The sequence below is a fragment of the Crocodylus siamensis genome, chromosome 6 (assembly GCF_052110815.1).
Source record: "Crocodylus siamensis isolate JL-2025a chromosome 6, ASM5211081v1, whole genome shotgun sequence".
NCBI classification, from domain to species: Eukaryota; Metazoa; Chordata; order Crocodylia; family Crocodylidae; genus Crocodylus; species Crocodylus siamensis.
Window position 1 is genome coordinate 62,374,906 of NC_143400.1, and position 14,695 is coordinate 62,389,600.

The following is a 14,695-nucleotide window of genomic DNA, read 5'->3' on the forward strand; positions in this document are numbered from 1 at the left end:
GGGCCAGGAGGACATGGTTTGACAGTTCAAAGCAGGCCATGACACCTGGAACATCTTCTGGGCGATAGCTGCCCAGATGGCCGGGCTGGAGGCACACATGGCAGTAGCGCCGTACAGAAGCCAACCCTGCAACCACAGCCCACTGGCAGCTGGCCCAGAGGGGCAGATACCTCTACTGGATAAGCAGTCCCCATCCAGGTCAGGCAGGTGCACAGCAGGTCACAGCCAAGCAGCAGCCCTCACTGTCAGATCCCAGCAATGGGTAGAGGGTGCAGGGAACTCTCAGGGCTGCTACAGCAGTCCAGCTGGCACAAGGGGTAGTGTCCCCAGGTACCAACTGTCTGGGCCCCAGAAGCTCCTGAGAGCTGGTAGCCCTGAGCTACTTGTCAGGGTGGCTTTTTACACTGCTGGGGCCAAGACAGGTGCTGGACCTGGGCTCTAGCTCCCCCTGGCTGTAGAGCTGGGAGGAGCCAGGCAGGGCTATTTTGCCCCAAGTGGCACAATTTGCTCCACACCAAAGTGCATGTCTGAGCACGGGCACTGAAGCAAAAAGCCCCGGCTCAAATTTGCACTGCTTCTATTTGAGCTGCTGCAAGTACACATGCTTGCATGTGTGGACGCACCCTTTGGGTGCTTCCAGACAAGCATGGTCAAATACCTTTGCAGCCCTGCATACTGCACAGTCCAATGTTCTCTGATCTGCAAGGGTGTGCTAGCTGAGCATGAGCTGTGCTGGGTTCTTTTTCCCACTGGTTTTTTTGACTGCTGGATATCCAGGGATCAAACAAACCCCTGGAAAAAAAAACACAGTGCTGCACATGCTCGAGCAGCACACGCTGATGAAAAGCTGAGCCCAGCCACCTGGAACTGTGCTGCAGGTGCCAGCCAGACTCCATTTGGCAGAATCACTGCAGCTGCAGCCCCGGGTTGCCCCCAGGACCCCAGTAAGGCTGCTGGAGCCAGCACAGTGCTGGCCCCAGCCTCCCCTACCCCATCCAGGGCAACTTGCTGCATGCCAAAGCATGTGTGGCATGGGCGTTCCCAATGGACAGGTAGCTGCAGTGCACAGTTTACTGCTGCTACTTGTCCTCTGGGAACAAAATGTCCGTGCACATCTGGACACATCCTTCATGCCTGACTTCCACTGGTGCAGTAATAAAATAAGCTTGACACTTAGCAAAGGGTGAGGAAAAAAATCCTTTTTTGACATTTTTTTCTTCGTAGTTTTTCTTTCCAGTGATCACTTGTTATTTTCTTCTATATCGCCAGATTTGTTTCCACAGGGATGCTTGGAAACAATGGTTTTGTGTGCTCTTTAGTGTCACTAGTTGTATTCAGTGATTCCGTGTAAACATATACATTGGTTTAATTACACTAGCAGTGTTTGGACTCTTGTACTGAGAACTAGAATCTGTTGGACTCCTTCCCTTGACTTCAGTAGGCTTCAGATGAGGCCTTAAATCTGGCTAGTAATGAGAGTTTTCAGCAGGTCCTTGTGTTACTGCTTCTCATAATTCCTATAGTGCTAATACCTTCCCTTTACGTACGATCTGAACATTATTTATCAATTGTGCCATTATTAGAATAAAAGAAGATTTCAGTGTTTCCTAAAATGAGGAAAATGCATCGTAATTTTTGACACACACCATTCTGCATGGTACCTCCTGTCCCCTTCTGTACATTTCCCTGTATACATAAGTGTACAAACATGCAGCGCATTTGATGAGTCCTTGTAACAAAAATTATGGGTTCATAAAAACACAAACTTTTCTGATATACAGTTGTATTAATTTGTGAGCCTAAAGAAAGATGGGAATACCAAGCAATTTAGGGCAAAACTGTCAAGTTACAAAGAGAAAAAAAACCTGTTTCCAATGAAATACATTATTTTCTTTAGAAAACACTATTCTAAAAAAGTTCCATGAAAAACTGTTTTACATTTACGATGGTTGATAGTATTTCTGTGACAGTCTAAGTACCTACTGTGAGAGTTGCTATGGTAACAGCACATTTATCATGACAGCAGAGTAAATTGGCATATCAAACCAGAATAAATTGTCTATGCATGAGTAACTGTTGCCCTGGGGCTGCACTAATGTATTCACCTTTGGTTATTTAAATGTTCTGCATTTGGTTCTGTATGAAAACAAGCTACAAATCAGGTATTTAATTCCAACAACTGCTGGTTAGACTTTTCAGAGTTTTTAAGTGTACAGTGACTACTTTTAGCTTTAAATGAAAAGTGCAACAATTGTTGTATTAGCACAGTGCAGGAGAAAATGGCCCTCTTTGTTGTGGGCAAGTCTAATAATAACAATAATGATAATAATACTTTTTAAATTATATGGTCAGGAGCCAAGCAGATCAGAGAAAGGCCCATTGCCATATGAGTTCCTTCTATTTTTAAGTATCCTAGGCTCAAGATGCTGAAGGGATGGAGTTTGTTTTGTCCAATAAAGACCAGACTGGGCAGAGAGATGAGCAGCTTGGTAATACATAAAAGGTAGCTATAAAGAGGAGGGTGATCAATTTGTTTTCTTGTTTCCTAGGGAAAGGATAAGGAGTTAAATTTGCAACAAAGGTGATTTCAGTTGGATATTAGGAAAAATCTCTAATGCTAAGATAGTGAAATATTGGAAAATACTATCTAGAGTTTCTGGAATGTCTTTCTTCAGAGGTTTATAAGAAAAGCTGGACACATGTCCTGGATGGTCTAGGGATACTTGATCCTGCCTTCATGCAGGGGATTGGGCTAGGTCAGAGGTAGGCAAAATATGGCACTCAGGCTGGATCTGGCCTGCCAGGTGATTTTATTTGGCCCATGGGTGCCTACCAATTCACGACCCCGGTCTGCCCCTGCTGTGTTTGCATGGGGCCAAGCCTTGCTCACTCCTGTGGGGGCAGTGTGTGCTGCTCTCCCACCCTTGCCCGTGGTCCAGCCTCGCAGGTAGGGAAGTAGTGAGTGGAGGAAGGGTGGCAGCAGCAGCAGTGGGCAGGGGGAAGTGGCAGTGGAAGGTGGATAAAGGGGAAGCGGTGGCAGCAGGCAGAAGCAAAGTGGCAGCTGGGTGGGAGCGCAGGCCCTGTGTTAGTGCCCAGGGCTGGGGGCAGGGTGGCAGGAGAGCAGAGCCTAGGCCAGCAGGGGTGTGTGGGGCTACATTGTGTGGAGCTTGCATGCAGTTCCCAGGTTCTCTGCCTGAGCCAAGTGCCTCTGGGGGGAGCCCTGTGCGACGCAGCTGGTCGCATGACCCTGCTCACTGCTATGTGCATATTATGGGGAACAAGGAGGAGCTCCGTGCTGTGGGGCCAGACCCCACAGCTTCACCCCTCTTTCTGCTGCCCCGGCCACACCCCATGCCCCGCACTGCTGGCAGGCATGTGCATATGAGCCCTATGCAATGGAGCCAGTGGCTCAGCCACTTGCAGTCCGGGGCTCCCTGGGACTGTGTGCCACAGGGGAGCTCCACCTGCTGGGGGCCATGAACACCCTGAGGAGCTACTGCCTGCTGTTGCTGCTGGCAGCAGGGGCTGTGTGCAACATGGAGAGACATGTGAAAGGGTATGTTTATGGGGGGGGTTCCACATGCACAACCTACCATATGCATATACCCACATTCCCCGCAGCCACCCTCCTCCTCCACCCTCACATGCTCCCCCCACAACCACAGCCCCCCACAAACACCATACCCACCCACATATCTCCACAAACATACCTCCCACACTCCACCCTCCCCCACAACCCACACACACGCATGCGCGCGCACACCCCCCTAATATAGCCACCAACATGGGTCAATATATCCAGACAACCGATTTGATACAATAGGTGTAAAAGGCTTAAACTTCTCACTTGCAGTATATTCATCCTGTTTTCAGGATCTTAGAATAGAGAGGATTTTTTTTGATTTCAAGAGAACATAAGAATTACGGGCAGCATTTAGACATATCCTCAGTGAAATATGTGTTTAGGTTGACCAAAGCACTTTCCTAAATCAGGCCCAGGGATATGATAGATGTGTTTATTCTTAATGTACCTATTAGACTAGAAGACATCAGTGTAATAGTATAGTCACTTTTTGAGCTGACACTTGTACTGACTGCAATAACACATTTACTGTTTTTTCTTCCTGCTACAGGTGTGCAGATTGCAATATTTCTTTAGCACGGTAAAAACTTACTTGGAAGTTGGAGAATGTAAATAAAACCAAGACAGACAATGAGTGATCACTGATGCATTTCATTTTAAAAAACCTTGTAGTGATAAAGCATATTTCTTGAAGAGTAGTTATAATACTTAAATCTCAGTTGCTGCACTTTATCAAGCATATACATTATATATGTCGAGGTGCAGCTCTTCTCTCTTTATAACCACAGGTTATGTAGAGTCAGTACCATTTATTGCACATTTTACATTCTTACATGCATCATTAAATACTTAAGCACAATAAAATTCAAGCATTTGAAAGTGCTAATCTATGTTGCTGTTTAAAAATATACTATGCATCAGTTCTGATGCATAAAGCAGTGATTGTCTCAGAGTAAACATTGTATTACAGATTTCCTCAATTCCCTGTAGAATTTTATTACTTTCTCCCTGTGGGGAATTTTTAGCAGCTCTGCTGCCCTTAATGAAAACAAATCTCTGGCTTCCACCATGGAAATTTGCAAAAGAATGCAAAGTGTCCACAGCAGCTTTACATGAATGATTTTAATAATCAGCACACAGAAGGCTATATCCCCCACAAGATTATACAATGTCTAGTAGTGCAACTTAGTTGTGAGCATTGTTTAAATAATGTCACACCCAGCAAATAATTTATTCCAACTCAAAACTCCTCTTTTCATCTGTTATCCATACCAGAGAAATTCTTAATGCATTCTTCTTTCATTAGGAATGGGAGTTAGAAAATCCTGCTAGAAAATCCTGTCAGCCCCTATTATTGGAGTTCCTATTTTATCCCAGCTATGTGCAAAAACCGAAAGCAAGTACTATGTTACTAATGCTTTTTTTTGAGTTACATTATATAGTGTAATAGGGATAAGAAGGTATGGCTTTCATTAAGATACTTCTAAAGGTAGGGGGCTATGTATCATGTCTAGCTGCATTTGAGCAATGCTGTTTACTTAAGATACTCAAACCGAAGTGATTTAAATAAGGCCACATTTTGTATTTTACTTTCTTCCATCTGCTTCATAAAATAGTGTTGCATCCTGGACCTCTAATTAATTTTGGAGATTACAAAGTTGCTAGAAAAGAGGCTCAGCTAAAAATCTGAAATTGAAGAAAAATGTTCTAGAACAGCTGTTTGAACCATCAGATTAGTTTTCTGTTGTTAGCATGAACCTAGTTGGCCAGCTCTTCAGTTGGTTTGAATAGAAAATTATAAGCACTACAGTGCCACACTCAAAAGCAGTTTTTACCCATAGATCTCAAAACTTCTCTGTGCACCGTCCTGTACCACTGAGTTGTCACAGCTGCTGCTTGAGATTTATCCCAATTCTGTTAGAACACATAGGCCAGAGGTGTAACAAGGCAGCTAGTGCCTGAGGCAGCACAATGTATTGGGGCAGTGAAATCTTCTGGCTCCCCCCATGCTGTTGGCATGAATGTGCAGCTGTTATAGCAGTAGTTATTTTTCCCCAACAAGGCACCCAGAGCTGCTTCCCTGTTGCCCTGTCTTAGTTATACTACTCATGAGGACTATAGTAGCCAATTCAGCTCTGCAGTGGAAGTTGGATTGGTTTAGTAGGCTCAGTTGCCATATAATGGTACTATCTTTTTAGGTTAAGTACTCTACAGTAGTGATCATTTTATTCACTGTTTTATGTCTTCTGATTCATTTCTTATTTTTTAACTAAATGTTCTGTGTATATTTTTTCATAGTTGGCCATTTTGTAAGGTGCGTTCCATAGTACTTTTTTGTAAGGTGTGTTCAAAGGACTGGATCTCAGAATCTCCAGTGGAAGGTAATGGAAGGAAAATGGTGTCACACTTCTTTCACAAGTGACTGCCCCTTAATTCAATTCCAAATCATTCTCAAACAAGCTGTCTGATGGTCTCTGGAGAGGGAGAAAAACGCTTTCCTGGTTCAATGTTTCTGGGATTTAAGTGTATTTTCTATTATCCTGTATGGGTGTCTGTTTTTTCAGATCAAGAGCTGCACAGTGAGTAGCAAAATGTTTCTTTGCAAGTCAAATGGCACAACATTTTTATTAAGTACCTCAGCAGCACCCAAAGATTAGAATTTTTACAATGTAACACATCCGTGTAATGATAAAATTAGTGATGCCATTTCTATTAATATGCTTTGCTTGACTCGTTTCCTTGACCCTTTAGAATGCTTTCTGGACATATGAATATTCAGTTTGCTTCCCCATGGAGAAGAGGGAATTCAGAGGGAATCCATCTAAAATGGACAGATTTTTGCTATCTTGAGCAGGTAGGAGTTCAGCCTACACAGCACTATCTTTCCATTATTTCTGAAACCCTGATGTAAGTTCACACTCAGGCATGGGGTTCCCCACTGGAAAGAGAAGAGGAGCAGAGGGAACAGAGCTGGAACATGACAGCTGCTTCTGGGATTTCCCTGTAACTGAGGAGAACTAATACCACTATCTGCTTCACAGACCTAACTGCTTCCTAAGGTGGTTCCAGGGAGACTCTCCAAATTGTAAGTCAATCCAAATTTACATTGGTATAAATAACGCCAAAATTTGCCAGAAGAAAGCCAGAATAAGAAATTCAAAATTTTCTTGATTTATTTCTGTAGTGTCCCTAAGGTAAAACTCACTCCTGCATAAGAGACTAGGTACTCACATCCCTTCTATGATAATGGGCTAGATGTGAAAAGCATGGGATTTTTTACCAAGAGGTGAATTTCAACCATCCAGCCCAATCCATTGCAAACAGCTGAACTGTGCTATCTTACAGTTCTGAAGGTTTCCTGCATAATTATCTCATAATTTCATTTAATTAGGTCCTATATGAACCATTTATCTAATTATTCTCTTCTTGCAAACACTGTACAAAGTGGTGAGAGAATGAAAGTGCCTGTCAATAGATTTTTAGTCCATGTCTCATGTCACTGAGTTTACACAAAAAAAATTAGTTTACTAAAATGATGCTGCTACAACTTACAGAAATGTATGCATACCTCCTCTTGAATTAACATGGTATTTATGATCTATGTCCTGCAGATCATATTGAGCATAAAATGGGATTGCTATATATTTATGTATGACATGTAGGCTAGGCAATCTTTCTTCTTCACAGTAAAACATAATTTAAAAGGTGCAAAAATGTATTGAAAAGCTAAGAAAATGTGACATTTATCTCAAGTAAAGGCATATATATGATAAAATATAACATTGGAGACAGGCAAAGTAATGTCTTAATTATTTCATATTTCAGAAAATCTTTGTTTTGAGGGTTGGTTTGAGGAAATTTTTCACAACAAAATATAAGACAGCTAATGCTGATCCATCATTCCCGCTCCCCACTTTTTTTTTAACACCAACTTTATTTAAGCAACATTTTCAGTGACAGTAGTAGAGAAGGATTCCATGCAAGTACTTCATAATTCTTTACTTAGGTATTATGTTGCTGTTAGCACAGTAAATACAGCAAAAATGCTGTCCCTACTCTAAAGACATGATAAGCTAAAACGAGAAGCGACAGTGCATAGAGGCAGTGTCATTATTTGCAAGATGCTGATGTGGCTTTTTGACGAGCACCTATGAAAACCAGTTTGGAAGCTGCACTGCTAACTTTCAAAAGTGCTCTGAACACTTGGTATGGTTTTAGCACCATGCAGCCAATGTATGTGCTCTTCTATATGGGTCTTTGACATAAAAACCTGAAGTTGCTCGGCAAGTTTATGCAGAATGGTGAAAACTCAAAAAATGAGATGCTATATTTGGGAGATGAGCTGGCAGCTGTGGACTGTTAGGCTATTAGAAGGTAGACAGCTTTTATACACATTGGCTAGGGACAAGTTATACATAAACTGGTTTAAGTCATCAGAAATTGGTTCAAACCTGTAACAGAACACAAGTTCAGTGCACATAAACCAGTTTCAAAATGGCTGAAACTTTTTAAAGATAAACCTGGTTGAATGTAGTATCAGACTTATCTGATTTGTGTCAAACAAGTTTCATAAGAAACTTCTGTCCCAGACCCTTTCTTGGTTCAAGTTAAATCACTATCCCCCAGCATCCCAGCATGCTTTCCAGCCCTGGGCAGGGCTGGGCAGAGCATGGTTGGGAGAAAGGGAAGGGGGAAGCAGGGGCTGCCCACCTCCAGGCAAACCCTGGCTGAGGGCTGGGGCCAGGAAGAGGGGTTAATTTCACTTCCCCCAAGTACAGAGCTGCCCTGCCCTGCTAAAAACTTACTGCTGGTTGCAACTGTGGACTACAAATCCCAGATGTACCTGGAAGCATGAAGAAGTGATGAACACCCTGCAGAGTCCTGCTGCTTTGATTCTGGACTGCAAATCCCAGAGACCTTGGGGGAGCAGCAGGAAGAGGATGTGAACATACAGCCCATGCTGGCTATGTCCAGAAAGCCATGCTCTAGGAGACCCTGGCTTCTGGCCTGAGCTACTGCAGGTATGTGGCTCCATTTCCTGAGTCAAAAATGAATGTCTGTCCAGTTGTTTCTCAGTTTAATCTCTGCAAATTAGTCTAAATCTGCAAAGACTGAGTCGATTAAGCCTCAGGCTTTTTGAGTGTCTGTATTTAGCCACTAAGCCATAAAAAGGAAAGTAAGAGAGAAGTGATTCCAAGAGAAGTAGGGAGATGGTTAGCCATGGTCAGTGAGAAGTCAGGCAGAGGGCAAGGTAGACTGGCACCTTAGGGCACCTATAAACATGTAGCAAAGCTGCTCCGATGTGCTGTGATAACAACGTGTCCGAACAGACTAGATTGAATCTGCTGGAGCATGGTAATTACCACACTTCAGCAGACTCCAACATCACGTATATCAGCAGCCATGTGCTGAAAAATGGCAGTGGGGGTGCTTTAACTAAAGCTTGTTTGACAAGCTTTAGTTAAAGCACCACAAGCTTTAGTTAAAGCACCCCACTACCATTTTTCAGTGTGGGGATGTTGATCCACATGACACTCTCAGAGCCTCTCTAATTAAAGTGCCCCTCCCAGAGCACATGTATAAATGCCCTTAGAAACTACTTTGTTCAGAGAGGCATAAGACTATGTAGGTGATAGCCTGCTTCATCACCTGTCTTGTTAGCATCTGACAAGGTAGGCTGTTTCCTATAAAAACTCATGTCTCTCTCAACCAGTTAGCCTCTAACACTGTGGCTCTCAACTGGGGTTTCACAGCACCATTACCACCACCACTACCACAGCCAGGTGAAACTCCCTTATTTGCCTCTGCTTCTAGGTGGTATATAAAAGGCCAGACTGGAAGCCAGTTGTGGCAGGAACTGGCATTCCTATCTGCATTAGTTTCATCTGATAAACCTAATGCAGGGGCATCCTGTCCTGCCACTTCCTGGTGTGGCCTTGCACACACCTCCTGAAAAATGAAGTTTTGCTGAATTCAGGTAAGTTATGGAGGGAAGTGGAGGTACTATAAGTCTAAACAGGTTTAGAACCACTGCCCTAAGGTGCTGTCCTGCCCTACATTTTGGTTCGTCTGAAGACAGTGACCCCCTGCATTGTATGCATACTTTGATAAAACAGAATGAAGCTAGCCTAGGGGGTTTTGTAATAAAAGGAAGCTGCCTGGTGACCATTCTGCTCTTCTGTAGCTAAAATCAGAACAGCCTTTCCTCCCTATTGGGACCTCACTTGGAGACCATGAGCCCAGCTCTCAGAAGTGGCTGGTTCCTCTGTTGCTTTCTTGCCAACTTCTGAGGGAGTTTTGGCTGAGTTCAGACTTTCCAACATGGCTCTGTGGAAACAGTCTGAAAATCCTCTGAAATGAGGAGTTGGTGTTACTGATGTGAAACCATTTTTTCCCCACATTCTTAGAATTTACTCCCCTCTAAAATTTAACTCATGTCAGTGATACAGATCTTCTGCACCAAGATTAATTTCAGTTCTTCTGTAATCATAATTTTCAGCAGTTTTATTGATCTTAAAACAGTCTTTAGCTATGTACTACTTTATTCTTTCATAGCTGGATAAATAACTTGATTTTCCACTTGTTGAAAAAGCGGCTAGTCCTTTTCAATAATAGATAATTTCCATTAATAAAAAGCATCTCTAGAGTCCTGCTGCTGTAAGGCTTGGTAGTATAGGGTTCCATTTTTTAATTAACGTTGACATTTGTTTTGTTGTCTCCGGCTATTTGGATTATAGCTTAACAATTTCATTTAACTGCACTGAGAAATTAATTGCAAAGATAATAAACAGCATTTTAAGCCTTCATTATCTGGGGTTATTTATTTTCTTACATAATAATCATCCATTAGCATATTTTGGCAACTTTTTGCTTTTCATTTCTTATGAATTCTCATTAGAAAATTAATTAAATGTTCAGTCTGGATTAATGCTATAAGTAGTAAAATTTAACTATTATAGGGTATTGTGTAGGCGTGTATCTGTATCTACATTTCTCCATAGACAGATGTATTTATGTAAGAGCATTATTATGGTGTGCCACATACACACATGCTCTAAGAGCCAGTCCTAACTAGGATATCCACTAGTCATTTTTAAAGCTTTCCAAGGCTTTCTGTACCACTGCATTCAGCCTTCGGTGCAAGACCAAGCTTTATTTGTCACCTATATGCTACAGTGGTGAAGAGTGTAATAGAACTTAATTTTGCTGGTCCCTTGATCACTTAGTTATGCAGATGTATGCACACATCAATGCAGCTTTAAGCAGAAGAAACACAATTGCATGCTTGAAAATGAAATTCAGAAGTAAGTACCATTTAAATCTTCAGCGCGACCTGTTTCATCTCTGAGGAAGTCTGTTTTGTTTGTTAGCCATACTTCAAGCAGACCTGACACCTACTAATTTTTTTCCGCTGTTCCTGCCCTTCTTTGAGAATTTGTGACAGAGGAGCAGATGTGAATTGCAATTCTGGCCTCACAGTTGTTAACCAGAAACTGTACTCATTAGCAAAAAACTGACATGTTCCCTGCTGACCCTGGCATTCAATGAATGGTGCTGATCTGAAGTCTTCAAGGCAACTCCCAGGTGACATAAGAGACTGTCCACCTCCCTGGTCTCCAGATCCAGTGTGCTGGAAGGAACAATAGTGAACAAATTAGATAAGTAGTATACCTACTGTCTTTGTTGTTTGTAATTATGTTTGGGATCTTTTCCAGTATGGCAAATATTCCCAAAAAAGAATCTGCATGGGTATATTCCTCGGGGAACCTAAGTTACAGTAAACATCTTATTCTATCAGGAAGACTCGGATTTATACCAGCTCATCTCAAAAGTTTAGAACCAGCTTTGCTCTTCTAGCTTGGGATCTGCCAGGTCAAAAGAAGTTGTAGATCAATTAGGGTTGTATATTTTAAGCAATAGCTTTATCTAGAGTTATTCCAAGCTAGGTTAGGTAAGACGACTAAGAATGTAAGTCTCATCTACATAACCTGCAATTTCCAATGGATGCAAGTTCCTCTAGTGCTAGTATAGGTGACAACTTGCTGTTGTGATTCACTGGTAGAATCCTCATCCACTACATGGGAAATCTGGGTTTGATTCCCAGATGCACATTGAGGCGGTGAATGTCTGGACTTGGTCAGCCTTTGAATTCTGTCTCAATGGTCTAAAAGGGATGAGGGGTGGGGGGTGGAAGGTTTAGGCATCCTCCACTCCTGCATACTCCTGCCTAGGTATATGCCTTGAAGGTCCTGTTGACCTCTCACACATGCACAATGATCCAGAAGGACTGACAGTTACCTACTACTACTAGTACAGATGAACGCTATATTGTACACCAGCAATGATCAATTCTTCCAGCCCTGTGGGTTGGATGCAGAGTGCAGATGTGGAGCATGGGGCCAGTCTGCTGGGTGGTTGTGGAATGCCAGGCCATGCCATCTGGCCAGGACCATAGGGATAGAATGTGGAGGCAATAGTGTTAATTGCTCTGGCTTCCAGAATCATGGAAGCTGCCACTTCTCCCACTACCAAATTTCCAGCCCCACGTGGAACCCTGAAAGCCAGATGCTGTGGCTTGGTGCTCTGGAACCAGCCCATGAGACTCCCCATGGGTCCAGAAATTTGGTGGCAGGACAAATAGTAGCAGTGTTAACTTCTGCAACTCTGGAAGCCTCGGCAGTTAATGTTTTGACCCGTGCTGCCAACCGTGCTGCCAAATTTCCAGACTCATGGGAAGCTGTTCAGGCCAGTTGACATGGCTCTGTGGGCCAGATCCAGGATGTGAGCCATATCTTGGTCAGCCCTACTTTAGACTAAGTTGTGCTTGTTCTAATTTGCAACTGGCAGTTCCAAAGGTGTAAAATACATGCATGTGCCTCAGGTCTTCAGAAAGAAGGAAATTCTCCCTAGTAACGCTAATCTATTTGGGACTGGATCACCAGGCCAAATGATGCTCTGTTAAGTAATTGGTAGAATCCATTTCGGATTTATGTAACTGAAAGAAGAGTCAGGTTCATTAGGCTCTTCTTTGTGTTTATAATTTTTCATAACAACAAGGTTCAACAAGGACAAGTTTGCATAACAACAACATAAAATCTAAAATCAAAAAAAGTATTTACAGCTACAGTGACAAGCATAGTTATTATATGAAAAATACACATCTGTAATCTTTATGGGGGGTTTTTTTTAAGCTGTCCCACTATTATTCCTTAAAAAAAATGAAGGTCTCAAGTGAAAAATAAGTACAAGCAGGTGGTACTTCCCATTTTAAATAAAACATCTTAAAATCATGGTCAAAATTTCTGAAATTTTGTAAAATTCTTTTGTTGACACTTTTTTCACCTAGCTCTGTTGTTAAATTTTTTAAAAAGTTATAGAAGTTAAGATAAATAAAATTGGCAAACAACTAGATGGAGACCAAAATTAGTATTTCCTTGAAAAGCAGTGTGGGAGGACATGGGCATCCCGAACTGCATTTAAGGGATTTTCTCTAATTTTATGTACAATTGACAAGTTATATAAATAAATATAATTTCTATTGCCCACACCTGAAGTGAGCAAATAATTCAAAAGGTAATATTCCTAGAGAGGAAATTGTAGTTTGAAGATCGTATTATATTATTTTCCTAAATACAGCATTGTTTGAAAATACAGCTAAGTAGCAAGTAGTAATGACATTTAGAGTAGCAAGTGCCATCTCTATATTTTTAAAAACTACCTTTAACTTAGGGATGAGAATTTTAAACAAAGAAAGCTCAATATTTTGAAGTTGTTTTTATTTAACTGGAGCCATTTTTTACTTTTGTATCTTGTATGTTAGGCATTTCAAGCTCTAATTTATAGTTTTTCTTTTCGCCGCAAACTAAAATCTTTTGTACAGAAAGTGACATAGGAGATTTTGCAGTATCCCAGGAACCCACAATCTTACCATTAGAAATGAATATCCTATCCAAAGACTTCTCCAGTTCTGTGGGCAGGGAGGAATGAACTGATCTTGGCTATGAAGTGCTACAGCTTGAGCTGGGGCCTCACATACAGCACATCTGCTAATATATGGTTTTATTTCATCTTCAGAGAGTGGCATCATTGGTAGAGGAGCAGCACTTGAGAGCCAGTAAGATTTATCATTTCGACTAGCGTAGTAACAAACTTGGTTGATGTTGCAGTAGGTAAAGGGCATGGTACTAAATAAAGGAAGGCAAGATCCTGCCAGACCTAAAACAAAAAAAAAGATCAAAAAACAAAAACCTGAACTTGAAAGTCTTGCAGTTCCTATATTTTGATTCCAGACAATATGAAACTAATACTCCAAGCCATTCTGTTGCAAATTTGGCTGAGTTAACAGAAATCTAAATCTTTAGTTTCCCAGCCCTTTTTTTTCTTAAATAGAGTGCTGATTTTGTATTTGGAGCTAGAAATATCTTGTGCATCAGCTCCCTTTTTACCAATATATTTAGTATTGCGGGGTCACAGTCCAGGTTTCAACATGATACACTTTATCATCATAGGAACAATTACAATAACAAGTACTTTGGAATGTGCAGGAACTAAAAAACCTGGGCAAGAAGAGACATCTGGTTAGGAAGGAGTGCTATGAGCATTAAAAAAAGAAATGATAGATGTGCCCAACTAAACAATGTTATAATGTGTGACAAGCCATTGGTGCCAACTCATTGGGTGCATCCAGATGAGCCCACGCGTGCCTCTTGCAGCATCTCAAACTGCTTTTGAGATGCTGCAAGAGACACATGAAGGAACAGGAAAAGATTCCCCCCACAGCAAGTTTGCAGGGCAGGGGCAAAATTAGACCCCTGGATATACAGGAGTAAAAAAAAATGGAGTGAAAAAGCAGGGCAGGGGATGGGGGACCATGCCTTGAAGCAACAGGAGGCTGGATCCTCCACAAAGACACTCTGGCTGCCAGAGCATCTCTGTGGTTGGCCCTCGCCCTGGTGCTGAAGCACGTTGCCTCTCCCTGCAGGGTAAGCAGTGTGCCAGCAGCAGGGCTCCAGTGCCGGTAAGTAAGGGATCGGGGGGCTGGAGAAGGGGGAGGGGACAATGGGGGTCCCCTGCTGGCCACACCCACTCCCCCAGCCCCCCGATCCCTGCCCT

The 14,695-nt window shown here is 42.3% G+C and overlaps 1 protein-coding gene across 1 annotated transcript in view; it reads right to left on the reverse strand.

Moving 5' to 3' along the window:
• Positions 1 to 4,227: 4,227 nt before the first annotated feature.
• The window catches only part of COL4A4 (collagen type IV alpha 4 chain), a 138,457-nt gene continuing 127,989 nt past the window's right edge, over positions 4,228 to 14,695 (reverse strand). Inside the window, exons 46-47 of the mRNA XM_090053237.1 lie at positions 13,512 to 13,798; positions 4,228 to 11,213 (exon numbers count right to left, since the gene is read on the reverse strand). Of these exons, the coding sequence (XP_089909363.1) occupies positions 10,950 to 11,213; positions 13,512 to 13,798 (551 nt within the window). The 3' untranslated portion in view covers positions 4,228 to 10,949. The remainder of the gene's footprint in view (positions 11,214 to 13,511; positions 13,799 to 14,695) is intronic.